Below are 26683 nucleotides of genomic sequence, written 5' to 3' on the forward strand. Positions count from 1 at the left end.
TTAATGATTACATAAGTTATTATTTTAAAATATTTTACGCAAATTCGCAGAGTTCGGGAGCTAATAACTGCTCCCCTAAACCGTAGCATTTCTTCCTGTTAGCCAGTGAAACTGCAACATCCGTTACGTTGGAAAACTGAGGCAAAGTTCATTATACAAGTGCTAACAGAATGCCTCGCGGAGGTGAGTGTGTCAATATTAATGGTATGAATCATATACTTTCATAAAAGTTAAATAAGAAATTATGGTAGTATAACTTTTGTCAATCCCTTTATTGGGAGTCTCACATCTGTTGCAGAGGTTTTCAATTTACACGTGCTCCAAAAACGAATAAAAAGCTAAATCATTATATTATATCATCATAGTTTTATCCAGATACGCGTACATCCGATTTTTCTTTGATTTTCCACGATTTTGAGAGTTTTATAGAACTAAAGGTCAACTATGGCATTTCCAGTTGCATTTCACTATTATTATGTTCAGAGGGTTAGGATTTGGGTTAAGTTAAAAAAAAAAAAAATCAATAAATTTTCAAATAGGCGGGTGTTTTTGTTCAAACAATGTATCGCTCTGTCGGTAATATTTGACGTTAATAGCTACTTGTGTCATCGGTGATCTATTCGTCTTTGGTTCCTGGGACTATTTCGCTTTTGGTGTTGGGACGATGTGGTCTTAGGACGATACGATAAGGACTTGATACAAAGTGATAGGGTCCCAAAAACATTCATATGCCGTGGCCTTACTCTACGACATCTAGAGGACTCCAGTAGCGGATCATATTTCCCTTATACTTCAACTGTCCACAGCAAGACCTTAACAGTGAGAATTTAAAGTACTCGGAGCTGGAAGGTTTACTGTAAGGTCCACACACCTGAACTCTTTAATAAAATTCCTCTGTTGATCTGTTTCCTGTAAGGTTATGAATATGTGATTTGCTAGATCTCTTTAAGCGTAAACACACATTTTGGGTCAAATACTAAACATTTGGGGCTATGTACCAGCATTAAGATGTTGAGGAAAACAAATGTGCATGTAAACTTTATTAACTTTTAGGGGGTGGACGTGGAAAGCGTAGCCACAAGGGACAGCGCCGTCAGTTCACAGAACCTGAGGATCTTAAAGCGCAGGCAGAAAAGGAGGAACGTGAACGGCAGTGGAGGGTAAGTGTAACAGACATTTCATTTTGAAAAATCAGCTATTAGCTGCTCTCGTCTTCTTTTGGCACACTCCATAAACCAAGCTATAGGTTTCAGGCTTCTTGAAGTTTGGGATTAGGAGTTGGTGTGTAAGCCATGATTCATATATCATTGCAGAAGCAACGAGGTATAGAGAGTGATGAAGAACAGGAAGGTGAAGGAGCAGCGGATGGCACAAAAGAAGAAACTGCACCTCCTGCAGCAGTTGCCAAACCTGCCTCAGGTTCAGATTCATCAGAGTCAGAAAGCAGTGAGGAGGTAATGGTGCTGTTCTGCATAATCCCTCATGCAGTGGCCATATATTAACAAGCTGCCATGTTTTCTTGTTCATTTCTAACTTTAGAAGACTTGTCTGTTCATTTATTTCATTTTTTTTTTTTTTTTATAAGATAAAGTGGCCTTTTTGATCAGACACATTGTAATATGTAATGTAACTGTTAAGAAACGTATATGGCTGTCATGTATTAACAAATACCTTGGAGTGTTTTTAGTTATGGAACGCTGTGACTGAATGCCCAGTTAAGAAACACTTTGAGAATCCTTTAATTTATTGTCATTTTATTTTACTGTCACCAGTGTGATTATAGTAAGGGGTTGGGGTTGCATGTAATTGAAACAGGTTTCAAGACTTTAGACCTTGTTTCACTACAGGATGAAGGAGGCAAAGCAAAAGGTGTGGAACATCTGATAGAAGTAGAGAATCCAAACAGAGCTGGTGGGAAGCGTAACAAAAAAGTTTCGGAACTTGGTGATGCCACCACGACATTATCACGAAGAGAAAGGTAAGCTTTATATACATAGTGACTGGTTGTGTGTCTAGTAGGTCAGTGCAGCACAGGCTGTGCCATGGCCTGACACAAGTGAGTTCTTGGTGAAGAAAAAGATGTCTTTTATTTCTATATATATATTAAACAAAATGTAACTTTTTGTTCCATGCCAAGGTCTTCAAATTTACATTCATTTGTGGATAGAGGCTTGATAACTTCTTAATTTAGGGTCTAGCAGAGAAACGGAATTGCCCATTGTAAAAGATTTTTAGGCCTATTCATTTTTCTTTTCTGATTTTCTTTTAATTCCCATAGAGAAGAGCTTGAAAAACAGGAGGCACGTAGAAGGTACCAGCAGCTGCATATGGCAGGTAAAACTGATGAGGCACAAGCCGATCTAGCTCGACTTGCAATTATTCGTAAACAGCGTGAAGATGCCGCACGCAAGAAGGATGAAGAACGCAGAGGTATGCTTTTTTTTTATATCTGATCTCAGTTTTTCCATGCTTTGCTCAGTTTTGTAATTACATTTACAAATAATAATATTAATGATATTTGGTAAAATACCACAAACCTTTGTTTATGAAATGTATTTGTAACTGTCTCAAGTTCTGTTTACCTCATGTTTCACAAGCTTCTTTCCTTTAGCTTTCATTATTTAGAAAGTGCAGCTGTAAATGTAATTGATAAACATTAGACTGCTTGTTCTGTTACTAACCTTGGCTAAAACTAGGTTTATTCTACAGCCAAAGAGGAGGCAAAAGAAGTTGCTGCCAAAACAAAAGGCAAGTCTTGACGTAGTGTTTCCAATATCTGCACTGCCTTTGTACAGCATCACTACGACCTTTGGTGCTACAAGCTACCTATGTTTTTGACATCCTGGTGCTCTCCTTAAAGTCGGAGGGCAGCTGCAGCCACAGTTATATGCAGTTTGACTGTTAGCCTGTGATTGGTCGCTAGCATATTGGATTGGAGCCAGCAGTCATATTTTTGTTCTTTGTATTGGTTGTTGGAAGTTCGCTTTTTGCCCACTTCAGTAAATAAATGTCTTGATGTCCATTAAAAAAAATATCTGCAACACATAGGTAAGGTTTTAGGTTTCAATTAACCTGTTATGTGTGTGTGATCTTATGGCAAAATACCAGATAATGAAATTGCACTTGATTTTTTTTCCAGGCCAGTCAACATGAAAAGGTGTCTTGATAGCTTTTTATTATGTGAAAGGTCTCTTGGAAATCAGATTACATCTTTTGTTGTTTCTCCTCTCACCCAGCATTGGCTTGACACAGAAAGGTTTTTGCTACTCTGCATGTAATAGCTTTGTTTGGTATTTTACTGAAATGGGTGAAACTGTCAACTTTTGCTTGTGTATGTTAAATTCCTCAGCAGGTTTTACCTATTCACAAATTAAATAGACTACATGTAGGAAGTTTAGGAAGCAAATAAAAAGGGGGGGGGTGGGTAGGTATTATTTATTCTCCCAGTCTGGCACCACAAATATTTCATTCTGTACACTTTTTGTAGCTACTAGTGTAAAGAAAAAAAGTATGTGTATTTAGAAGCTTAAAGAAGCCCCTTATCCTAGTTGACCAATTCTTTTTGCAATTTGACGTCATTGTTTTGTTTTTGTTTTTTTTTTCCAGGATCATGGCAATGTAATTTTGCTAACCATTACATTTTACCTCTGTACCAGTTTTACATTTTCATGATCATTATTATAATGCTTTTTCTCTTTAGTTGTGGCAACACTAGTAAAACCCAAGTAAACTTTATTTTGCTTAACTACTGGGAAGTAATTTGGCTTTTCTCTCACTTTACCAGAAATCTGTCTCTGTTCCAGGCAGAAGAAAACATGTATTATGACTTCCGATCTTACATTCATTCTGTGAGTCCGTGTATGGCTTTTTATTTTTTTAATACAGATGTGACTTTTTCTAATACTATAGTGTTTTAGCTGGTCCTCAGGGAAAACAAAACTCATACTTAAAACAGGTGGTTGGTCTTATAACTTGGTCCTCCTTGTTTTGTACTGTGCAATAGATACTAATACAGCTGTAGTTCTGAAGCAGTGAATATTCATTTTCTTCAGCTTACAGCTGGAGTTTGTTTTAGATTCATGGGGTGAGGGAAAACATGAACTTATTAAAAGTTATATTCTGTTGTAAGAGCACTGAGGCATAAAAAAATAATGTCCATGATCCTTTTGGTTTGATGTTAAAATAGTATTTTGACCACAGATCGGCTTTAATTTCTTCAAATCATTTTTCTGTTATTTTTACTAGACTTGGATTTGAAAAAAAGGTTTATATCTGTTTTTATCAAGTAAAAAGCTGTATATTTGCCATGATGTTACCAAATGTCAGGAGCATAGTTTTACATGGAGTATCCAACCAAACAGTTTGACATAAAGGAATATTACAGTGCTAGTATTCATATGCACATAGATGTAGGTTTGTTTGGTAAGTGGCAGTAAAATCCCTGGTAATTTGATCTCTTGGTCTAAAAAATGGGGAGGGTCCGAAAATTCCTGATGAACTGTACAATTTATGTACATTTACTACATTTTTTTGGGTTGGGGGTTTGTATGGCTGCTTTTAATGCCCCATCAACAGTTTCAAGTTTCTCTATTTGGCAAATTTGAATAGTGCTAGTTACTGAAATGACAAGAACACATGAATTGTTTTCATGTGTGATTTCATGACATAAAATTTCTTTATACTGTCAGTTTTTTCCCTAGTTTTAAGAATACTCTTTGGTATAGGGTGGTCTGATTTGTGGAATGGAAATACTGTTCTTGGTCTCGGCGGGTTTACATCGCAGACCCTGTCCAAAGCATACAGTTCTAAGCTCATGTTAATTTTCTTCAGTTATGACAGATTTTCAAACCAATAGTAAATTTTTTTCTTACTTTCTCCAGACTAAACTGATTCAGGAATAGTTTGCAAAATTTTTTTGTGATGCAGCATAAATGAATCTTTATCAAACACAAGGCATTGTTCAGTTGTAAACTGCATTGGAGGGCAGGGGAGTAGGCAAGCAAATGAGCCCCTCTGCAACTACTAGATCATTGTGGATTTTTAAAAAAAAAAACATTGTTGCTGAAAGTCAAATAGTTCAGAGGTTCATCAAGAAATGGTATCAAGTATATTATACTGAGATTAGACATCTTTGTTGCTTACCATAATCCTTTAAATAAATGTTTCAGATTTATTGCCATTTCTAGTCAATTTGTGATAATATATGAACCAGAGATCTTGAGACTGATTTTTTTAAATACAAATTTAGAGTAAAACTGCTGCTGGTTTTAGAATTAAAGCACAGTCACAAGGCATTGATACCAAAAGGTTCATCATTGCATTTTTTAATGTTTGAGAAAATTAAGAATCTCATTTCTTCTGAAAAAAAAAATTAGCATCTTTTAGATCAACTATATGCAGATCTACAAATATACATTAACCTTCAAGATTCAATACTGTGCGGTGAAAACAAGTCACCAGAATAACACCTCAAATATGATTTGTAAGATCAAAAGCATATAAATTTACTTATCTCACTCACCAAGCCATTAAATTTTTCAGATGCAAGCATCAACCGCATCTTAACAGGTACAAATAATTTTTTTGCCTCAGCTGATGCAAATGTACAGACCATTTTTATATGATTTTCTGTGTTAAATGCCTTCTGCGTGTGTGGTTTTATATAAATCTATTATACCGGCAATGCATCAGCAACAGCTTGATTTACCTACTGACAAATTGGGTGTCTCACTAGCAACAGGGGAAGGGAGCACAATAAAAACATTATACATACATGCTGTACAATAACAAGGTCAACAATTTCATTGAGTTAAGGTCAACATCAAAGCATAGCCTAATCTAAATTCTTTTGTGCAGACATGCCATTATTTGTGTAAAATGTCCAACTGAATCTTATTTTTCATTCAGTATTTTCACTTAGAAAATTTTTTTTTAATCTGATGCCCTCATGATTCGTCTCCCCCACCCACCCCCAAAAAATACCATTCTTTATTTTGTCTACAAAATATAAAGCTTTGTGTGTCAGGGCTACTTTGAACTGATGAGGTTTACAAAATTTATGCAATCTGCTGGCCTGGTGAAATTATATATCCTGAAAACCAGGTAGACGGGCAAATGCTTCACTTTCTGAAACAACAAGCAGACAACAGTTACTATGTTACAAAGAAATGCAAACTGCTTCAGCCTCTAGAATTATGCATTCACCCTTTACACCAAAATCACATTAATTTGCAAACAGTTAACATGATTTTCAAAAGACAATATGTCGAAAATTACTCCTGACAGATGGAAAATGTAACGTTGGGTCCAGAGAAAGTGAGGATGGAGGCTATTGGTATGATTTCAGGTTTTTTCCTTGTTGAGCTGTAATTTGTTCGACAAAATCAAGAGTTTACCAAGTGGTGGTGAACAGTCTATGGAGCTGGCAGGCTGGGCCAAAAGTCGAGCTGACAGTATCACTGCATACATATGTTACTGCAAGCCAGGGTGGAGAATCACTGCACCAAGTGGCTGGACAGGAGAGGCTATAGTAAAAAAGAAACATCCCTATGTCAACTCACCGATGAGATGTTCTGATGGTGTGATGGGGCCATTGCCAAGCTTAACCTCAGCATTTTGAAGCCATGGCAAAGGTCTCCAAGCTAACCACTGTAATCAAACAATAAGTATATGCTATACAACTTCCAAAGTTCCTCAATGACTGTCAGCCATTACAGATCTATTTTAGTAATGAAATTAGCACATGCAAGTCTTTTGGGGAATACCTCATCTGTCATGCTGATATGTGTAGGTGATTGTGTGTATGAAGGGCAAAGATGCATTTGCATGTTTCATCCATCAAGCAACTGGCTTGAGTACATACAGCAAGACAATCCTTATGCTGCTGTAGTTTTTTTTTTTTTTCATATTACATCTGCCTGGCCGTTTCTTTTTTTTTTCATCAGTTAACTACTAAAACGAGACATGTTTGTACAAAGCTTCTGGTTTAGTCACATTCTTTGTTTAAACTTGCCAAGACTAACAGCGGAGACATTTGCAAGAGGCTAAGCATTGGTCTTGGCAGACAGCAATTCACTAATACACATCCATGATGAAAGTGATGCCAGAGATGTATTGCACAGATGTAAGGAAAACCCAGTAGTGAAAAGTGATGGTGTGTGCATACATCACATGAAATAATTTAAAATTTAGAAATGGTCCCAGAATTTTATTCTGCATTAAAGAAATAATCAACTAGAAACCCAACAGTTATGGCAAACACATTATTCTTGCACAAAAGACTCCCCAGAGATTGCTCATTAACATTAATGCAGGCTGCATGTACACTTGATCTCTTGGTTCGTTTAATTACCAAAACAAATGTCATCAGTAAAATCATTAACTTTGCACAAACAACAAAATCTACCAGAAAATTGATCAACCTACCAAAATTATCAAATCTATTATCACTTTTTAACAATGCAGGCCATGCATACAATTGCGAAAATGACAAAGTACTGTGAAAATAATCATGTGCTAACCTTGCTTTATGCAGTTGAAATCTGAAAAACGATTTGCCAAGACACTTATAATGGTATTTTGTGCAATCAAAGGCGCTACATGAGTCTTCACCAACTCGAAACTTCACGCCATCATCGAACCCATTAGGTGGCGCTCTCATCGCAGAAAAACCCGTATGAACCATCTTGTAGTATTTACTATCTTTGGTGAAATGCTATGATAAAATTCTTTGAACTCTGCATTTCTCACTTTGGGTTACTAAAAAAGTAATGACCAAATTTCTCATACTATCATGAAAGTAGGCAATGCCTCATGAGTACATAACCAAAGCTCTCACATTCCATGAGATCAAGACATAATTGAGGTCTATGTGTGCTTTTGTAGATAAAAAATATTTTATAAGACTTTTGTAACAAATTTTTGACAGCACTACATTACATTTATTTGCCAGCAGTTTATGACCTCTGACTTGGGTAGGCCCATAAAAGGTTTTGCTCACCTCAGAATTGTCCTCTGGTAACAATCCTGGAATGGGACAAGTCAGGGTTTTCACCTGCCTACCAAAGTGCAGTGATACCTCCAAACTGTAGTTACACTGAAGAGAGCAAAGAATAACCTTTTAGTACAGACATGAAACAAATCTAAGCAAGTAAATGGATCTTTAATCGCTCTCACAGGGTGTTTGATGGTGCAGCAGCTAAAGAACCTGTCACCATGACAAAAAATCGGGTGTCATGGGTTCATATCTCCGTTCTGATGTATCTCAAGCTTGTGCAACTGTGTGGTGCTGGGGAAAGACATTATATAAATGTGTCATATTTATCATCACAACTGGAGGTGTGGCAAGAAGTCACCAAAGCAATGTACAAAGATATAGTTTTATGTTGGTCAGGAAACTGATGTTGCTCTGTATCCATACTTTGCGAGCTTATTTCTTGCTGCTGTTTCCTAGGGCTGTTTATTGATGCAGAGCTCTCCATGTGCAACCATGTTAGTTCTGTTGTGGCAAAATCCTACTTTTTGAGGACTTTAGGCAGACTACAGCCCATGCTTACTCAAGCTGCTGCCAACTCACTTGCTGTGGCTACCATCACATCACAATTAGACTACTGTAACAGTGCATTGTGGAGGTATACCTGCTACTCAGTTGGATCGACTCCAAAGAGTTCAAAACACAGCTGCCAGGATTGTCACCCGTGCAAAGTCGTCCACTGAGCACATCACCCCTATGCTTCATTGGCTCCCAATGAACAAGCGCATTGACCACAAAGTACTTTCGATTGCTCAGTCCTGCATGTCTAAAACGGCTCCTGACTATTTGCAAGAGATAGTTCCTCCTTACCAGCCGTCACGTAGCCTGCGCTCAGGCTCCCAGTCACGCTTCTGTCTCCCTGCAGTGGAAGACACCAACAAAAAGCGCACTGGAGCCAGGGCCTTCAAAAACGCGGCACCTAAGCTGTGGAATGCTCTGCCATCGTCACTCTCCACCATCACCTCACCAACCACGTTTCGAAAAAGGCTGAAGACCCATCTGTTTCTTTCAAAACAGCCTTAAACAACCAAGAAACACTTCTGTCTCTATTTTTTACTTTCCTGGTGTTTTATATATTTCTTCACTTTATTTTTTCTTCTTTTGTCTTTTTTTTGTGCTCAATGAGCATTCTTCTGAATGGATACCTGCGCATTACAAATAGACATCATCATCATCATCATCATCATCATCATCATCATCATCATCATCATCATCAGGTGTGGTATGGACCACTATAGGAAGATTAACCCCAGGTAACTGCTTCCACTTCTTCCAGTCAATATTTACAGTGATGGTGGTGTGTCATTTGTGCTGTTAACCATGATTTCACTTTTCTTCTATTTCATGCTCATGTTTTTAAGTGCATCAGCTTGTGTTAATCGGGTAAATTTTTTAGGGTATTTGTTGCTTCAGATGGGTTATTTTCAAGATGATGTTAAGAGTTCTAAAGCACAGCCAGTGGCACCATAGGACAAAAAGTCCATTATGTCTGCATTTCCAGTGTGTTCCACGCTCTGGGGCCTGATGTGTAGAGGCACTCTGGTGTATGTGGCACATCAAGGTGGTGCAGCCTAATGTCAGTCCAGATGGTAGTTTGATTGCTAGCACCAAACAGATTTTGTACTGCATCTCAGGCATATTTTCACAGAGTAATTAAAAAAAAACGGGAAAAAAAAGAGTCTTGAAGTGTTCCAGGTGTTGCTGAGAAATCAATCTGATGACTAGTTTTCTAGTGTTGCTTTTTGTGTACTGGAATATTGAATAAGCACCTAGATCTTAAACTCCAGGTCAAAAAAACCACAGAGATAGTTGAATTTAAAAAGCTAAATTCCCTGTGTTGAGGCAAGCTCAATGCACTGTCCTAAAAGATAAAAACAAATCAAAGACTCTTGCACATAAAAAGAGTTATGTTATTGGTGCCAGCAACTAAGGCTATATCACAGCAAGGCAGACAGCCTTGTAAACAGATGCCACATGCAGAGAAAGAACACCAAGCCAGACACAAGAGCTGAACCCAGGACAGCCAAACCTCACTGTATTGGTGACAGGTGCTAACCATTGCCCTGCACATAAAACAAGCATCTCTACCTGTATGAACGTTCCATGAACAGATGGCATGACAGTGCATCCATCACAAGTCTTCAGAGGTACCAATATATTGTCAAGTACTTGCAGTCTGAAACAAAATTGACACAAAACCTCTAGATAAAGTTTTACTTGTTACTTAATGGTGTCAAGACTACCCACACTAGAAATTAAAATGAAACAAGATTACCTTCTGCATATATTTCTATAAAAATACCATCATTTCTACTTGACTAAAGTGACTAATATTTCCAACATAATTTAACCCTCTTAGCATTGCATAAAAGTAAAAGTATTACAAAGACTGGCTATAATAACTGAAGACTGTAAAGATGACAAAGGATGATGTTTTGTTTTTTTATTATTGCTGCTCTGAGGTAAACATTAGACCAAGAAACCTATATGCATTTTTGGAAAGGAGAAAGCTAGAACTTTGCAATAAAACTAATGAAAATTGACCTCCCCATGCTTGCTTGGCAAAGCCACAAGCGTGGCTCATCATGCTATAAGGGTTAATGTTGAGACATAATATTCTTGTCTAGAACCAGTCCTCATGAATAACACTGACCTATGTAGTTCTTGTGGCCTAGATCTTAATAAATATTAACTTCATATAAATCTTCATACCTCTTATATATTTTAAGACCACATGCTGTACACAATTGTAACTGCACGTTATTTTGCTCACCCAGGTGGTGGTAATATACCAACAAGTTCCCTAATGGTTGTCACTGTATCCTCCAAAATGACTGAGGACTGATCCATTCTAGATCCATCCAGTTTCTTTGACTTGTTTGGCACCGTCAGTCTTAAAATTTGCTGCAACTGTGTATATATATATATACACACACACTCATAAATCTCACATTATAATGTGTACACACTAAAGAATTTTTCATTTTTTGGTCTACTTTTTAACCAAATAACAAAGTTTGAAGACCACCCAGCCTGTTCCTTAAGTTATTTATTTCAGAGTACCTTGATGCCAATTTCTGTGATTGTTGGACAATTTTTGGAAAAACTCATTCGAAATCGCAGATTTTCTCCTGCCTTGACATAGTTTTGCAGCAACCTGGGGATTGAATAAACAGAATAAAAGAAATAAAGAAAATACATCTGAGGTGTTGTAACAAAACATTTAATCCCATGAGTCTGTCACAATGAACAATAGGCCCTACACATACACCATCTCAAGTTTTGCAACCTTTCTGGTTTATTTGGATTTAAAGTGGATGAAAAATAGCAGCAGAAATACCAAAAAATATTTAGCATGCTGACGAGAACACGTAAAACTCATTATGATCTAAAAATATGTTGGTAGCAGATTCTTCTGCAAGGAATATTTTGGCAAAACACTGAACAATAAATTCACTGCAATTGCATTTTTAAAGAAAATTTTGCTAGTAGACAACATTACATAACTGGTAATTTATTACAATTGGGAATAAAAGGGCATAGATAAAGTAGGGGAAATATAAAATAAATGGATAACTTAAAATAGAAGATCAAAGCCCAGGAAAATGCCACAACATTTAAGGGATGTGTTGATGACTTAGTAGCAACCTCGTTGGAGGTGGGCCTGGGAATAACATCTTTTTAGGGTTAAAGTGCTGGTGAAGGAAACAGGTGCAGCTCAGGTGGAAACATCCTGGGTCACATGACAGTGCTACAGCCAATGATGCAAGTGCGTTGTGAGAATGACAGCAAGCAGGAAGACTTCTTACTTCACAGTGACATGCATCTTCTCAAAAAATCTTCCTGGTGGCACAAAAGTCTCAATCTGGTCCTCTGTTAGGTGATTGTCTCGTATATTTTCTGGAGTGACAGCAGTTACCACAACATCTTGTGACACCTGAAGTGGCACATGTGACACTTTCAGTAATATACTGTACTCAGGAAATCTATGACAATGACACGGAGAGCGCCTTTATGTCCATGAACACTCATGCACACACAGTATATGTCAGACAAAGGTTTATTTTGAGCACAAACATGCATGTTTGTGCAAGCTCTCTCTCACATGTTCACACACACACACACAGACACAAACATAGATGTATACACATACAATATGCATGATGACATATGGCATGCAGGTCTTACAGCACTGCATTACTTTACCAACAAAAAGACATTCTTGAAAACACCAACTGAATATTACACCTACATAAGACACCAACAAATGAAAAAATGGTACACCAACATAAGAGGGAATGCACATTTAACAAGAGTGGAGATATCAGTATAATTTATATGAAACAATATAACCTTGACTCTTCATACAGAAACATGCAAGAACATATAACACACATTCACACAAACATTCATGCATGTGGGGCACCAAGAGTGTAATTTTTGCTCTCTAGCAATACAATTCATTCTATAGCTATAAATTCATTCTATACACACACACAGGATGGTTAGAAACTGGAATACCCAGAAAAAAACCAACAGTCAGCCTTCTAAACAGGTATCATATCTAGAGAGAGGTATGTCAAACCCAGGATATAAACCCTGACATCAGATGGTCACTGTCATGATAATAGATTGACACTTTAGGGACTGAATTATGGCAGCAAAAGGTAAGTTGCAATAATCCATGAAAGCAAAAAAAAAAAAAAAAAAAAACAGCTATCTTGATGGTGACATCAGCATTTAGATAGCATTAAATAGTGAAGATGAAAAAAAATTGTCAAAGAAGAGATAAGGGGATGGTAGCAAGACTCTAAATCAGCGGTTCTCAACCTTTTACTTGTGATGCCCCCCTGACGAACAAAGGTATGTAAGCAGCAATGTAAGCTAATTTCACTAATACCGGTATAAGAAACTACAAAAAATGACCACCTTCGCGCCCCCCTTGTAAGCACGTTGAGAACCGCTGCTCTAAATGCTGGAGGTTAAGGGAATCATGGTCTCAGACAATCAAAGACTACAGGATGTTAAGGAAATCACGGTGCCAAACAATCAAAGACTAAAGGAGAAGACAGTAGAAAGGTGCTGTCTAGTGTCAATGAATGATGCTTCAGGTTGAGTTTGTTTTCAGTCATTCATTTCTGGATGTCAGAATAGCAGTGACTGACAAAAGAATGATTATCAATTTTTGTTGATGGAGATCTGCATAACTGGTGAGGGCAAGATAGCAGCAGACAAGGTGGGCAAGCACTAAAATTATACCACTGGCAGTGGTGCTGAGGGGAAGTGCCTCTGTACAATGATGGGGAGGGTGGAAGATTGAAGTACAGGCAGAAGATAGTGGTGAGTATAATAATGTTCACTAAATTGGTGAAGGATTACATGCTTTAGTTGCAACTCACACTCATAGTCTCTGCGCCCACAATGTTTGCATGCAGCTGGTATATCACACTCGCTGACCATACCCGCGAAGGCATTTTGCTGCTAGCTTTGAAAGTCCCTGCAATATTGTTTTGTTATGAACCTGAGCCATGGCTATCATGATATTGAAACATTGGTGTCATGGGAATAAAATCTGTTATCAACAACATGAAGCACTGGTACCATCATAAAATATAGGCCTTTTTCCTCATTTCCACAGAATTACATGCTCTTACACAGTCTACTGTTTTCTCTAAATTCTCAGGTAATCACCTGCTTTTCTTCTGTATTATCCTTATTAAATTCACATTTACAGAAAGTACAAAATGAAAATATCTCTATAGTGTTGTATAAGAACAGACTGTTGGATTTTCTTTCACTTAGTACCAACCTGGAATTTGGTGAGGCAGCTGTAGTCTGAAAGGGAAGCAGTAGCTACCAAAGGCAAAAGGTTCTGAGAAGTAAAACCAATGCACTTTGTTAGAAACTGTGAGCATAGATCTATACACAAATAGCCAGACATAATGTGCAGAGAACTACATGAAAGGAGAATTTACTCACAACACGTAGCTCTTATTATCAATGAAAAAATATATAAAAATATCATAAAGGGATCATGATGGTAGTGGTGGTGGTGATGATGACTGTGACATCCTTTAAGAAGTAAACCACAAAAGGACTGATGGTTTGAAATGCATTTTACTTTATTCATAACTTATAACAATCATAAATAAATACTGCAAAAAATCTGCTGATTTAGTGTGAAAGTATCATTCGAAGCCTGCTCACCATTCTGTACAAAGAGATCAATGTAACAGTAGTCCACATAGTCTTGTTTTACCTGATGGTTGATCGTCTGTTCCTCCACATGGATCTCACTGCACACTAGAAGTCAACCAATGTATAATGGTTAAAGTGGGTTATGAAGGAGATCAAAAAAAATTTTTTTTTAATTTAAAACATCACATATAATAGTCTCCCCTTCCTACTTTTTATCTATGTCACAAACTGCTCAGTTCCCTGAACAATTTTTATACAATTATTTGACTAGCACTTAAAAGCAATCCTCATAATTTTAGACACCATTGGTCATTATGTGGCTTTTTGAAGATCAATTTGTATCCTAAGCATAACAGTCAATAATATCATGTATATCTGGATGCACAACTGTTTAAACGTGTAACCAATGTGAAATGTGATTTGTAATAAAAGAATATTGCCTTAACTGAGGAATGAAGGAATACAGTCACACACCTGATTCTTTTCCTCTGAAAGAAAGTTGCACACCGTGGGCTTCTGTTGGTGTCAATATATTCAGGTATACAGCACTAGAAAGAACAACCTCACAAAATAACAGCAGTATTCTTTATCAAATTGAAAGAATAAGGGAGACATGGTAAAAGAAAATACAATAAAATGTATATGCATGCATTAAAACTCTTCAATACAAATTCTTCAGGTAATGCTTTACTTGGATAATTATTATTCCTCCAATTACTGCACTGTGAATTTTTGCATGTGATTGTTTACATTTATCGTTGTCACATGTTACATGGGAATTTATGCCCATATAAGCAAATAAATTCACAAATGCACATGGGTGCAGATATTTTAGGTGTGAAAAAACTATAATTTAAATGTTTAAAATGTTTACAGGTCTGACCATTTATAATTTTCACTGAGTACTCTACTTGTGTGTGTGTGTTATACATAGTGTGCATGCATGTTTATGTATTAAAATGCACTTGATCCCAATCTGGAAATGTGTGCTTGTGCACTTGTATGTAAAGTACTGAAAGCCTAGTTTCAGGGACACAGTACCATGTAAATGTTTAATTGTAAGTGACTAGGTGGGGGAAAAATGTAAATGATTCATCCACAAAAAGCACAACTTACCCACATACATACTGTCCTGGAAGATATTCTCCTTTATCAGACCGAATGAGCAGCTGATTCATGTTGTTAATAACTGACTAGGTCTTTTTCTTCATAGTTTCCTACATAGTTTGATCAGTTTATGGAGATGTATTAGCTAGGTTGTTGGTGTTTTATGCTGTCAGCAGCTGAGTTATGGTCCAGTGCATTCCTGCAAACAAGTGTTATATCTAAAGTCACCTGAGGTTTTCAGTTGTTCGTGTGGGTCAGTTGCACAATAAATAATTTTAAACTTTTAGGGCTTTAGATAGTTTCATAGAAAAAGTGCACAACACAATTTTACAAATCTTTTATTTAATACAAGGGCGAGTGTTGAACGATTTAATTGCTGCTTTATTATTAGTTTTAGAAACATTTTCTCTCACAAGAGAACAAGAGTTCTCTCTCACTCTTAGATCGATCATGCCAATGGAAAGTTTTGAATGAATTTTTAACAAAACAGCCACTTGTTCCTGTTTAAAAGAAAAAAGATCACAAAAAGCTGCAGCGTAGTATTTTGCTCGAAAAGGATTTCTGAAAAGTGCTCACTGCGTAAAGTGGGGAAAGTGACAAAACTGTGATAATTCCACGATACTCAGTTTTGTGCTAAATAAGAACCTTAAAAACAAAAAAAAAAAAAATCTGCATACTTTTACATCACACAAACACATGACACCCGCCTCTACATTAGCAGATAATTACGATCGACTGTTCGCGGCTGGCGCAAGGAGCACTTGATGTTTTCTGTCGACGCCCATCTCAACCAAATGAGAATGGACAACAAGCGGATAAACCATTTGGGTATTGCCACAAGATCACAGTCAAAGATGCACTCATCCCTTCCAAAAACAACAAAGACAATTCTCAGAGTTCATGCGTAACGCAGTGCCAATTAAGCGGCAAACGGGATTGTGAGCGTCGTTCACTGTCACCATGGAGTTTGCCACCCAAGCTGAGCACTTTCCTACGCCACTACATAGCTAGATAATTGAAAATACTTTGTCATTTTTCTTAAAAAGATTTTTTCGATATCTTTTTCATCGTAGTTGTAATTTTAAGATGATACTTTTTGCTTTCTTATGCACTTTCATTTAACTCACTACCCTAGTTCACAAAGTTTTGTGATCAATTTTCACCCACCTCCCATCGTTCTACAGGTCTGACATTTTTTCCAGTGACTTATTTCCAGTGACAATGTAATATTAGGTCATCTCCTGCAGTCCACAAGTATTACAATCTTTTTTTTAATTAAATTTTATAAAATAGGTTGAATAAGGGGAGATAGGTAAGGGCTCCTCTAGGACTAGTAAACTATATAGGTTATCTCCCCCCTTTAGTTTTTCCTATGGCACTGTAAAAATAAAACAAAAATCAATAACACAATTCAAAAAGGCTAACAAGTTTTAAATGAAAATACTTATTTCAGATGCACCACAAATGGTAAAACACTTTTTTCTTGAGGTCTTGGGATTTAAAAAAAAATGCATATAACTTGAAATATAAATGCGACGGGCAATCTTGGAACACGATATCGAACTAATAATATCCCTGGACGCTGATTTTTCCCTGGACTGCTTGCAGACGATTTTTTTTTTTTCAGTCAATTACTAGAACGAGGCTATAGTAGTATAGTTACAAAGCTTCCGGTTTATTCACTGTGGTGTAGCGAATGACTTCAACCATGGACATATATAGACCTATACGGAACTTGGGAACACTCCAGGCCCCTCATACCGTCATGCGTGTCATCCCTGGACTGGGGCAGCGCTTGGTATCCATGTTGCCGGGGAACTGTCGTGGGGAAGTGACGACAGACAGTCGGACGGGGCACTTCAAGAGGTGCGTCATTGTTGTACCGCGACTGTCAGTTACAAACCCGCTACCCGCCTCATCACACGCGTGGACTTAAAACGTGTAGAGACTAACATACAGCAAGAATTTGTCGTAGGAGAGCAGCAGTAACAACTGCCAGTTTTGTTGATGTGTGTATATGTGAGAGTGGATGGCGGTTTTTACGGGAATCAACAACACTGTAATATTGGAAGCTAAGGCAGAGGGGGAAAGGAAATAGGCACTGCCCTTACGTAAAGCTGGCCCCGAGAAAAAATAAAGTCTCCAACACCTCGCCCTCCAACGACCTGAAAAGGTTAGGGGATGACCTTTACCTTTTTACCTAACACTGGAAGTACGAATAGCACGGATAGTACAGTATAGCAATCCTAGGTCTAGCTAGGTGGGATGGACGGACACTCGTAGTTAAGCCTTTACTACACTCTTGACTACTCCGCCATCCACGCCGACATAATCTTGTGCGCGATGCACTTCCACTAATTGCTAATTAACACTAATTAACGACTCGAGCCCTCAGCGCACTCCCCAATAAACAACACAACGCAATTTACTGGAAACAAAGTAATTATTAAGTATAGAAAAATGTCGAGAGCTTATGTAGAATACAAATGAAAGGAAAAAAACGAACCTACAAATGAACAAATTCCCTGCCTTAGTTGTCTAGGGTGTCCCCATTAACCTACCCCCTTAATTACCACTAATCCAGGTATCTAGTGAGTCATTCGGTCACATACACATTCGTCGCTCAACACCTCGCACGCTCATACAGCACTTTGCTCGACCAGTAATGTCTTTGCCGTGTGGGATGGAATTACCCTTTGTGGTGTGACACACAATTGTCCTTGGTTTCTTCGGACGATTGTCTTTGTGACACGGAAGGCCCTCCCGATGCGACGCAGAAGAGATGGTGAGATGGTCTGTTGACCGTTGATCTTCCTTGTCTTGGCGGCTCTCCCTGGCACCATGACCCAGGAGGTATGGTGGTCTCCCTCGCCTGAACTTCCCCTGAGGTGCGAAGCGTGCTGAGCACGGAACTCAGACGAGCATTCACGCGTACCGTCCCTCTCGACAGTGTGCACTCCATTTCGGTCACCGGTCGGCCTGTCGATCGTTACCACAGTCACCAGCGCCTGGCTCTGTGACCCAAGTAAAGTGTCCCACTGCGCTGCCAAGAGCCGCTCGAGGGTTTGCAGGGGTTAGAGGTCACTCTCCTTGACGCTCTGTTTTAAGAGCAGGCTGCACAACCCTTAACCAGTCCCTTGTTTGGTGAAAGGACGGACTGAAGATCACCGACTTGATGCTTGTGACGAAGACTTGAGTTGCGAAGTCTTTTCTCGCCCTGATGCGTACTATTCAAGAATTTTGTGGTGAAGCCACAATTTCGGCTTTAACACAATATGAAAAGGGTGGCTTGGGCCACACATGCACCCGATTGGTCACTCTCACACACTCATTGTCACAACTACGAACAATCATCACTGTTAGTGCGAGACACAGTCGGCCAGCCTGGGTTTCCCCCGCTGCCATGGACATGACTCGTGTCCGGTCATCTTTGACAACGTGGTGGTATTCCCCAATGCTCCACCCCCACGGACATTGGTGTACCGCTATGTGACCTTCCACACGAATCTGCTCAACTTAGGTGGGAATGGTGTGGCACCCGCAATATTTCTACTCTTCCATAACATACAGCGACCACTTTCAGAGGAGCCACATTGTCCTATGTATTTTGCATAATTTGTGCGCATAGAAAAAAAAAATCCCTTTTGTTGTACTCGAGTCACATGTTGCTAAGTCTTTAATTGTTGAGGGGAGAACAGTGGTGGAGGATCGTGAGCTTAGGCATTATTGTACACAGCTTTCCACTACAAGATTATTTTAATGTGGGTGGTAAGAGATGCATTATAACAGTTAGCCATGTGCCCAGTTTGCTGGCCAATGTTCACGTTTTGACAATAAAAAGCAAAAGCATTCTAACATTTCTGAATGGGCAATGGCGTTAATGTTGGGGAAAGAACATAGCAATCAACCCTGAAGCAAAATACAGGAATAATAAAGTAAAAAACATTTAGTAACAATTCCAAGCACAGAAAAATCGAACTTTGAATTTTCTTACTAAAAATCTGCATGTGTGCATACATACACTTTCAGACATGTTCATGGCTCATCAAAGCAACTGTAACCACACAATATTTTCAGTAAATCTCTGCATGCACAAACTTGTAGGGCACGCAAATAGCACCATCTTTCCACTGAATAATCAAACAGGCTTTATATATCCATATAGATACACACATAGTCATGTAAGTTGTACATATTCTTGTGTAATCTTTGTAAACAGTGTATGTTCTTTTTAAATCCAGTGAGCTCGCAACTTATTATCAGAATAACATGTCTTTGGTAGTACTTCAAAAAAAGCTTTTTTCTCGTATCATGCTTTGAGGCCACTGGAGTTTTTATTTATTTAAGTGGCTTACATTTAGTATTTCCCCCACCCCACAATGTTGGTCTTATCTGAAGCTGAGAATGGCACCCAAAGCTGTATTCACTTTGTTTAGGTCTTCAGTAAAGAACTGGTTAAAAAGATAGACCTTCCTATCTACATAAGTTTATTTTTAGGAATCATTTCTTTTAAATTTATCACAAATGCATTTCAATATATCCTTGCCCAGTCATGTTAGCATTTATGTGGCTACAACTCTTACCTGTTTAATGCAAACACCATCACATGACAAGATTCCTGAATATGGACCACCCTTATTTCCACTTTTCATATATACAGTCCTTAATTAAGATATGCTGGAGTGATGCAAAACCCACAAATTTTAAACATTTTGTGGAACTGATGTCATTAAAAGTGATAGGATTTTAAAACCATAGCATTGGAGTTCTGTTGACTTGCTGAATTCTCTAAATCAGACACTAAAAATGTGCTCTCTGTTACAGAGTTTTACAAAATGTCATTTAAACTAGTAGCATGGTCAAAACTGACCAACTGCCAGAAATGCTTATGACAGAAATACAGATCTTAATAAGAACGTCTTAGAACCACAAGTTGACATTAGCGACACAACTTTCATACTTTTACATAAGAGTATCCGAGGTCAGCAAGGCAACCAGATAGTACGCAAAACAGATGTAAACATGTGAAAACATGGATGATAACCACTATACAGCAGTCTTTCTGACCCAGTCTACACAGAAAATAAGCAGACGTTTTTCTGGAGTAGCAGGATGTCAGTGAGCTGTTGCACTAAGAAAAGCCAGGTGGCCTTTGGGGCACTTGTTAGCATAGTGTCCTTTCTCTCCACACTGAAACAGAAGTTTTCACATTAGCTGTTAATATTCCTGTAATAATAATGTGAACTTACAACACACAGTATCATGACCAAGATAGATTGCACTCTCTGCACAGACCAATAATGATAAATGAAAGATAACAGCCAGTGGACAATATGGTATGTATAGGCACACTGAACAATTTAAAGATGAAGTACAAGAGTAGAACGTAAAGCAATGGATGAAGGTATGAAGGGATATAAACAGTGTAAGATGAAGCCATTATACATGATGGTTAGCATGACAGTATTGCCAGAGAGTTAAGAATAGTAATTCAGGGATAATACTTTATGAAAAGAAATGTTTTCAGAGAGCGTTTGAATGCAGCCTAGGAGTCAGAGTGGCGAATGTGATGTGGAAGAGGGTTCCAATGCTTATCAGCCCACAGAACGTCTGTTGTCCATATGTGACTGTCTTTGTGGGAGGGAGGGATAGAATGCGTGAGTCTGATGAGGAGCCAAGGTTTTGGGTGGGAGTGGGGACAGACAAGATTTCAGAAAAGTCCAACACTATCCACCCCTTACAATTCCACCACTGACTGCATGCACAGACACTATATACTTCACAAAAAAAAAAAAAAATAATTGTCTATCATAAAAATGTATGTAAAAATACACTTTAACAAGCAACAAACTGTTCTACATTTAGGCCATACTATGTTATATTCCTTTAAACAACTTATCAACATACCCTCTACTGCTTTTTCAAAAAATATTTCTGAACTAGGCAACTGGTGATTTATTTTTTATAAAGGAAGTAATACAAATGGCACTTTTGTAAACTTTTCCAGATGTGAATGAAAATGAGTTGTTGCTGTAGTAACAGAATCGCCCTGCCACACAAAACCTATGAGGAATACATGAAGCATTTTCTCATGTGAGGAAACCATTTCCTTTCTGTGGCTACACCAGTAAATATTACGGTAGTGATTTATGGGAAATAATGTAATCTTAATTAAGTGAAGTAACCTGTAGAAAAATGTTAATTTTTTTTCAAATGCATTTATTTTCTCTATACCATTAACCATTCACAAATAAAAAAACAAAACAAACAAAAGACAGTGCACATTTGTTAGTTGCAACAAGGCAAGTTGCCATCTGTGACAAGGGGATAGTACCATTTTACTCACCTTAAAGCATGTCACTTGATCCAGAGGTCGCCTTCCTTCTGCTGTTTCCTGAGTGCCAGACTTTATTACAAAAAAATAAAAGCATCAACATGGCTCATTATGGCAAGTGTTTTCTTTATTATCATTAATAATACAGTGGAACCTCGACTAACAACCATAATCCGTTCTGGAAAGTTGGTCGGTACCTTGTTGGAACCAGCTGCCTCCCCATGCCTTGTGACACTGTGGATGCCTGTCCTGCCTAAACTGGCTTTGAAAACAAAATCACTCGCAGCACTTGTCCCTTGGGTTTTCTTCTGCAAATCTTCGTAGATTTGCAGTGCCTTCTCACAAAAGCTAATATCTTCTAAGTGTTTCTTGTTTCTATACACAAGCAACAACTTTTCTATTTCTTCCATTATTTGATGGGGCACGCTGTTCTTTCTCTGCACGTGGCATCTGTTTACAGGGCTGGCTGCTTGCCGTAATATAGCCTTAGTTGCTGACACGGCGTAAAACACCAATTTCCCCCCCCCCCCATTATTTGATGCCTTTGCTTTGTTAAGGTACATGTACTCACTCCTTTCAAAACATTAGCTTCTTTAAGCTGCTCCTTTCGCTTTAAAATTGTCGAGATTATCGACTTCGACATGCCGTATTTGGCAGTGATATCCAACACACGCATACCTCCTTCATACTTTGAAATCATTTCCTTTTTCAACTGTTGGCCTCTTCCTTTTCATTACCTTGCTACTATTGCTTTTAATCTTCTTTGGAGCCATGATTGAGGGCTATATTATTAAAATAAAGCACAAAAATCACTAAATAAGAAGGATGCGCACAAATAAAGATAATGAATGACCAATCATAAATGTGCCTCAAGCGCGAATGATGCTTGGTCTGAGATGCTGGTCGGTCACGTGTGAGTGACGTGGCTGCTCGATATGCGAATTTTGTTCAGTATTCGGCGCAAATTTTAACGAAATTTTTGGTTGTTATCCGAAATGTTCGCTATCAAATGCGTTCGCTAGCTTAGGTTCCACTGTAATAATAAATGCAAAATTTTTAAAGCACATACTCATTCCTAAGGACCATGCTCTTAGCGCCTAAGAACAAGAACGAAACATGGACAGCAGCAAGGGACAGGAAAACAACAAATAACATATGAACTATAAAAGAATAAACAACAGTACTAATGAAAAATAAAATGAAATACAGAAAACGCAAAGAGGAACCAAATAACAAGAACAAGAACTCAAGGTTATAACAAAAGATATAAGGGTGTGAAAAAGGATTGGCATAAAGACAATTTCTTTTAACGATTTCTTTTGGCTTAACAGGAAAATACAAACACTAGGCATTAGAACCTCATCTATTTTGTATTTATTTTCTGCAATTTTTAAATGCCTCTCATATTTCAAACATCATAAAAAAATAATCTAGTTTTGGCCTCAATATGACATGTTACGTGTACATGCCCATGTATAGTGTCTCTGACTTAAATTAGCATTACTAGTCCACTGACACCAAACACTGATAGCTACAAACTCACCTGTGATTCCTGCCTGCTCTGCACAAGAAGGTTCCATGCCATAGGCTGAATTGGACGTGGACAGTGCAAAGCTTTGTGACCTGCTTCACCACACATATGACATACAATGGCTGCTTTTTTTGCTTGTTGCTGTGGGTCAGGGGCTGGAATGTCAAAGCTTGGACTGGAAATGAAATTTGCCAAAGAGTTTCTTGCTACATCTGAAGATAATCCATTTACATTAAAGTTCACAAGAAAATTTCTAAATTCATGGGTTAAAAAATTCTACTTTTGCTTCCGACTCTAAAAAGATCTCGTCTTATCTTCCTGACTCTCTAAAGAGATCTCTTGGCCTATCTTCCTGACTAAATATAAGCATAACTAGCTCTCCATCTGGTAGTAGTCCAAGTTTTACAAGTTCTTCTCATTTGAAATTAATCATGAGCAGCAACAATCTTCAAAAAGCCTACTATCTGTAAACATCGCCAGTTAGCAAGAGAATTCTCATGTCTAAGTCTTTCACAAGATTCTCTGTAAATTTCAAAAAAGCTGTTTTCTTACTGGACGTATTTACAGTCAGGTCCATCAAGACAAAATCCATTTAGGAAACATTGGCAGATGACTCTTCGCACATGTCGGTTCTTGCAGTTTGGCCCTGAATAAAAGTAACATACTTTTTAAACAGAAAAAATGTAAACAGGCAAAAATTGAAAGAAAAAGAATAAAACAATGATATTACTCTTCCCAATAAAACTAGTTTTTAGAAGAAATTTAGTTGGCTAATGTAGAAGAAGTGTGTGGAGGACGAGAGAACTGAACCATGCGTGTGCACATCTTCATAAAAAGTCTTTAGAATGATTGTTTTTTACTTTGAGATTAAACTGAAAATGTGCGCTATTACATCTTTCTTTAAAAGAGTTTTTGTCCAAGTGATACATACTAAGTGACCCATTACATAATCATTTAGCTGAACTAACTACCTCAAATTCTATATAAAGCCTACTTACTGGAAACTTCTACATCAATCTGTTAGGATCTATTGCTTGCAAATTGTCAAGGGAGGGTAGAAGGTATGTGATGAAGAAACGATGCAACAATGCCCTTGTTAATGAGCATGAAGTTGTATACAAAAAAAAATTTTTACACAAACCATGTCGACAAAAACCCCGGTCATACCACGGGCAATCTTTGATTTTGTTTTCTGGATCAATGTGAAGAAACGGACATTCTTTGTTACTGCACTGACCTGAACAGAAAATCAGTATAAAGATGTAGGCAAAGTGAAAACAATAATAAGGCTTACAAAAATTCAAGCCTGAATACACATGCACACTTGAATTAGATTAATGCTGAGCATAATATGCAACACTCACCAAATTTGGAAAAGAAATAGCACTCTGGCATTTTGGACATGTCATACTCATGAAGAAACTCGCAGTCATCTCCCTTTTTACAGAGGCCTCGTAGCCAATGTTTGCAGACTACTGTCCGATCACCTTTGACATGGCGAAAAGGGCAGGCTGTACCCTTATTACACACTGATGAGAGGAAGAATGTGCAGATGGCTGACCCAGACTCTGGAAAAAAAAAAAAAAATCACAGCCACCAAACTCGAGCCTTTTCATAAAATTGTATATGCTGAATCAGGAGATGCTAACTCTCCTCGTGAGCTTATCTCAAGTTAAAACTTTCAAAGGTCATTTTATTCATGTCTGTCTTGGTCAATAAAATTATAAGACATTACATCCTACTTTTCCTAGTAGACTGAACAAGTGAAAGCATCAGTACCCAACTTCATCCAGCCTGATTTCTGCTAAAACTATTTTGCTGTGAACATTTGATCTATGGCTTTATTTAAAATAAACTTATTTATGTGTGGTGTCAGTGTAGAAAACCAGTGTATATTTGATGCCTCTTTTCGCCAATTTGTCAAGTTCAAAGCTCATGTTAAATGGAGCCACGTTTCAAGCGAAGCTGACACACAACTCCCTTACTTGCTCTCTTTTCTTTCCATTGGTCCCTTCCTGTCCTTTTTTTCTCTCATAGGATAACCTCTCTGATTATGACATAATTTTGTACTGTTTAGTAGATGCATGTCAAAATTTCTTCTATGCATAACTTTTTTTATTTTAGACATTGATAACATTTGCCAACCAAACACAGCATACTATTGTCCTTGAGACAAAAAAGAATATTGGTGCCAAATTTGGTGAGGATCAGAGAAAAGATGTAGATTTGCATAGGTTTTATACACATAGCTATACTCTATTAATATAAGGTATTTTACTTGGCGCTTCTGTTGTAAGGGAAGGATTTATAATTATTATTGTGTTGTGCAAAAGTCAATAAACACAATGATAAAAGGCCACTCACTTTAAACCACTGTATACAAGTACCAGCAGCAACCAATATATCTGATATGCATTTGCCTTTAATTTCTGCCATTAATTCTTCCAGCTCTGATGTCATTGTCAACTTTTATTCTATGGCTCTATTTCAGTCAAACTTATTCATATGTAGTGCCCGTGTAAGAATACAGAGTTAAATACTTGTTCTCTTGATGTGCCTTCCCTGACTTGACAGGTTGACAGCTTATGTTCAGCAACAGGGGTATGTTTTGAGTTAAGGGGATGACAAAACTGCTGTGATGCTACCTGCCATGCAGCTCTCTTGCTTGCTCGCGTGCTCCTTAGCTCTCACATTCCTCTCTCTCGCTAATTCCAGAACTTGCATGCTTATCAGACCCTCTCCCTCACATTTTCTCTCTGTGAATGCACTGTTCATTTGTTCCCCCATCCCTTCCTCCCCTTCTTTACTTTCCTGTCTCTCATCTAAACTGTAAAAAAAGATTCTTATTTTGTTTTGTCCATATTTGTTCTGTACAGAAGACTTACAATTTCTTTTCTGTAGTATTTTATCATGTGGAACCTCTGGTAACAGCTTAGGAGAAAATAAACATGCTCTAGAACATCATAAAGCTACCTGATCTATGGACTGCATTGTAACTGAAAAGAATATTCTTACTAAATTTCGTGCAGATCAAACAAACTGTATGAATTTGCTGTCCACCCACCCACCAATCCCAAACACACAGTTTTATTTATACGATACATAGTTAATTTATTATTATGAACAAAATAATAAAGGGAGGTTAAATACAATCTCATACTGGTTAATAAAAAGAATCTGAAACTTTTTCTCTCTCACTCCCTTAAATCAGCCGGATTGGTATTATCAATTTTATTTACAAGTGGAAGGAGTAGAACTAAAAGCATCGATGAGAAGAGAAAGAGAGAGAGATGCTTACTGTCCATGCCAGGAAAAGGTAAAGGAAGTGATCCAATTTGCTGATCAAGAGCAAATTCTATATCAAATTTTATATCCGATACGGGTGCTACTAGCTCCTGCATTTTGGTTTTGTGCACTCACAAAACTATGGCACAGTAATACGAGTAACAGCGTTCTCAGTCTCACAGGAAGTGCTTGTAGC

At 37.8% G+C, this 26683-nt stretch overlaps 3 protein-coding genes across 5 annotated transcripts; 1 reads left to right on the forward strand and 2 right to left on the reverse strand.

The window, feature by feature from the left end:
* The first annotated feature begins 51 nt into the window (after positions 1–51).
* Positions 52–5173, forward strand: LOC112556777 (28 kDa heat- and acid-stable phosphoprotein-like). The gene is made up of 6 exons (XM_025226139.1): positions 52–183; positions 1054–1160; positions 1314–1454; positions 1848–1978; positions 2279–2430; positions 2710–5173. The coding sequence occupies exons 1-6, from the start codon at positions 171–173 to the stop codon at positions 2757–2759; spliced, it is 594 nt and encodes a 197-aa protein (XP_025081924.1). The 5' UTR covers positions 52–170; the 3' UTR covers positions 2760–5173.
* Positions 5174–5308: 135 nt separating this feature from the next.
* Positions 5309–16154, reverse strand: LOC112556765 (arrestin domain-containing protein A-like). Of its 3 annotated transcripts, XR_003097815.1 has the most exons (14): positions 16015–16154; positions 15347–15536; positions 14705–14778; positions 14240–14335; positions 13842–13904; positions 13432–13529; positions 11842–11969; positions 11096–11189; positions 10806–10942; positions 10121–10208; positions 8000–8095; positions 7521–7541; positions 6561–6648; positions 6088–6126 (listed from the first exon to the last, which is right to left on the reverse strand). XR_003097815.1 is itself a non-coding variant. In XM_025226112.1 (13 exons), the coding sequence occupies exons 2-13, from the start codon at positions 15406–15408 to the stop codon at positions 6083–6085; spliced, it is 1068 nt and encodes a 355-aa protein (XP_025081897.1). In that variant the 5' UTR covers positions 15409–15536; positions 16015–16154; the 3' UTR covers positions 5309–6082. The 3 variants fall into 3 exon arrangements, 2 of the variants coding, with proteins under 2 accessions (XP_025081897.1, XP_025081906.1); XM_025226112.1 differs by lacking the exon at positions 7521–7541 and having other exon boundaries at positions 5309–6126; XM_025226121.1 differs by lacking the exon at positions 7521–7541 and having other exon boundaries at positions 5309–6126; positions 14705–14792.
* Positions 16155–17761: 1607 nt separating this feature from the next.
* Positions 17762–26677, reverse strand: LOC112577020 (cleavage and polyadenylation specificity factor subunit 4-like). Its single transcript, XM_025259941.1, has 7 exons — positions 26501–26677; positions 24567–24770; positions 24344–24439; positions 23755–23848; positions 23215–23377; positions 21684–21743; positions 17762–20527 (listed from the first exon to the last, which is right to left on the reverse strand). The coding sequence occupies exons 1-7, from the start codon at positions 26601–26603 to the stop codon at positions 20453–20455; spliced, it is 795 nt and encodes a 264-aa protein (XP_025115726.1). The 5' UTR covers positions 26604–26677; the 3' UTR covers positions 17762–20452.
* Between the last annotated feature and the right edge of the window lie 6 nt (positions 26678–26683).

This window comes from Pomacea canaliculata, linkage group LG1 (assembly GCF_003073045.1).
Source record: "Pomacea canaliculata isolate SZHN2017 linkage group LG1, ASM307304v1, whole genome shotgun sequence".
Taxonomy (NCBI): domain Eukaryota; kingdom Metazoa; phylum Mollusca; class Gastropoda; order Architaenioglossa; family Ampullariidae; genus Pomacea; species Pomacea canaliculata.

Coding starts and splice junctions, on each gene's coding strand:
- LOC112556777 (XM_025226139.1), top strand. Junction 1,161..1,313: donor AACGTGAACGGCAGTGGAGG/GTAAGTGTAACA, acceptor ATATCATTGCAG/AAGCAACGAGGTATAGAGAG. Junction 2,431..2,709: donor GAAGGATGAAGAACGCAGAG/GTATGCTTTTTT, acceptor TTTATTCTACAG/CCAAAGAGGAGGCAAAAGAA.
- LOC112577020 (XM_025259941.1), bottom strand. CDS start 26,603: ATGCAGGAGCTAGTAGCACCCGTATCGGATATAAAATTTGATATAGAA. Junction 24,440..24,566: donor CTATTTCTTTTCCAAATTTG/GTGAGTGTTGCA, acceptor TTTTCTGTTCAG/GTCAGTGCAGTAACAAAGAA. Junction 21,744..23,214: donor AGAGCAGGCAGGAATCACAG/GTGAGTTTGTAG, acceptor TTTGTAATAAAG/TCTGGCACTCAGGAAACAGC.
- LOC112556765 (XM_025226112.1), bottom strand. CDS start 15,408: ATGAATCAGCTGCTCATTCGGTCTGATAAAGGAGAATATCTTCCAGGA. Junction 13,905..14,239: donor TGATCTCTTTGTACAGAATG/GTGAGCAGGCTT, acceptor TTTACTTCTCAG/AACCTTTTGCCTTTGGTAGC. Junction 11,190..11,841: donor AAGATGCATGTCACTGTGAA/GTAAGAAGTCTT, acceptor TTCAATCCCCAG/GTTGCTGCAAAACTATGTCA.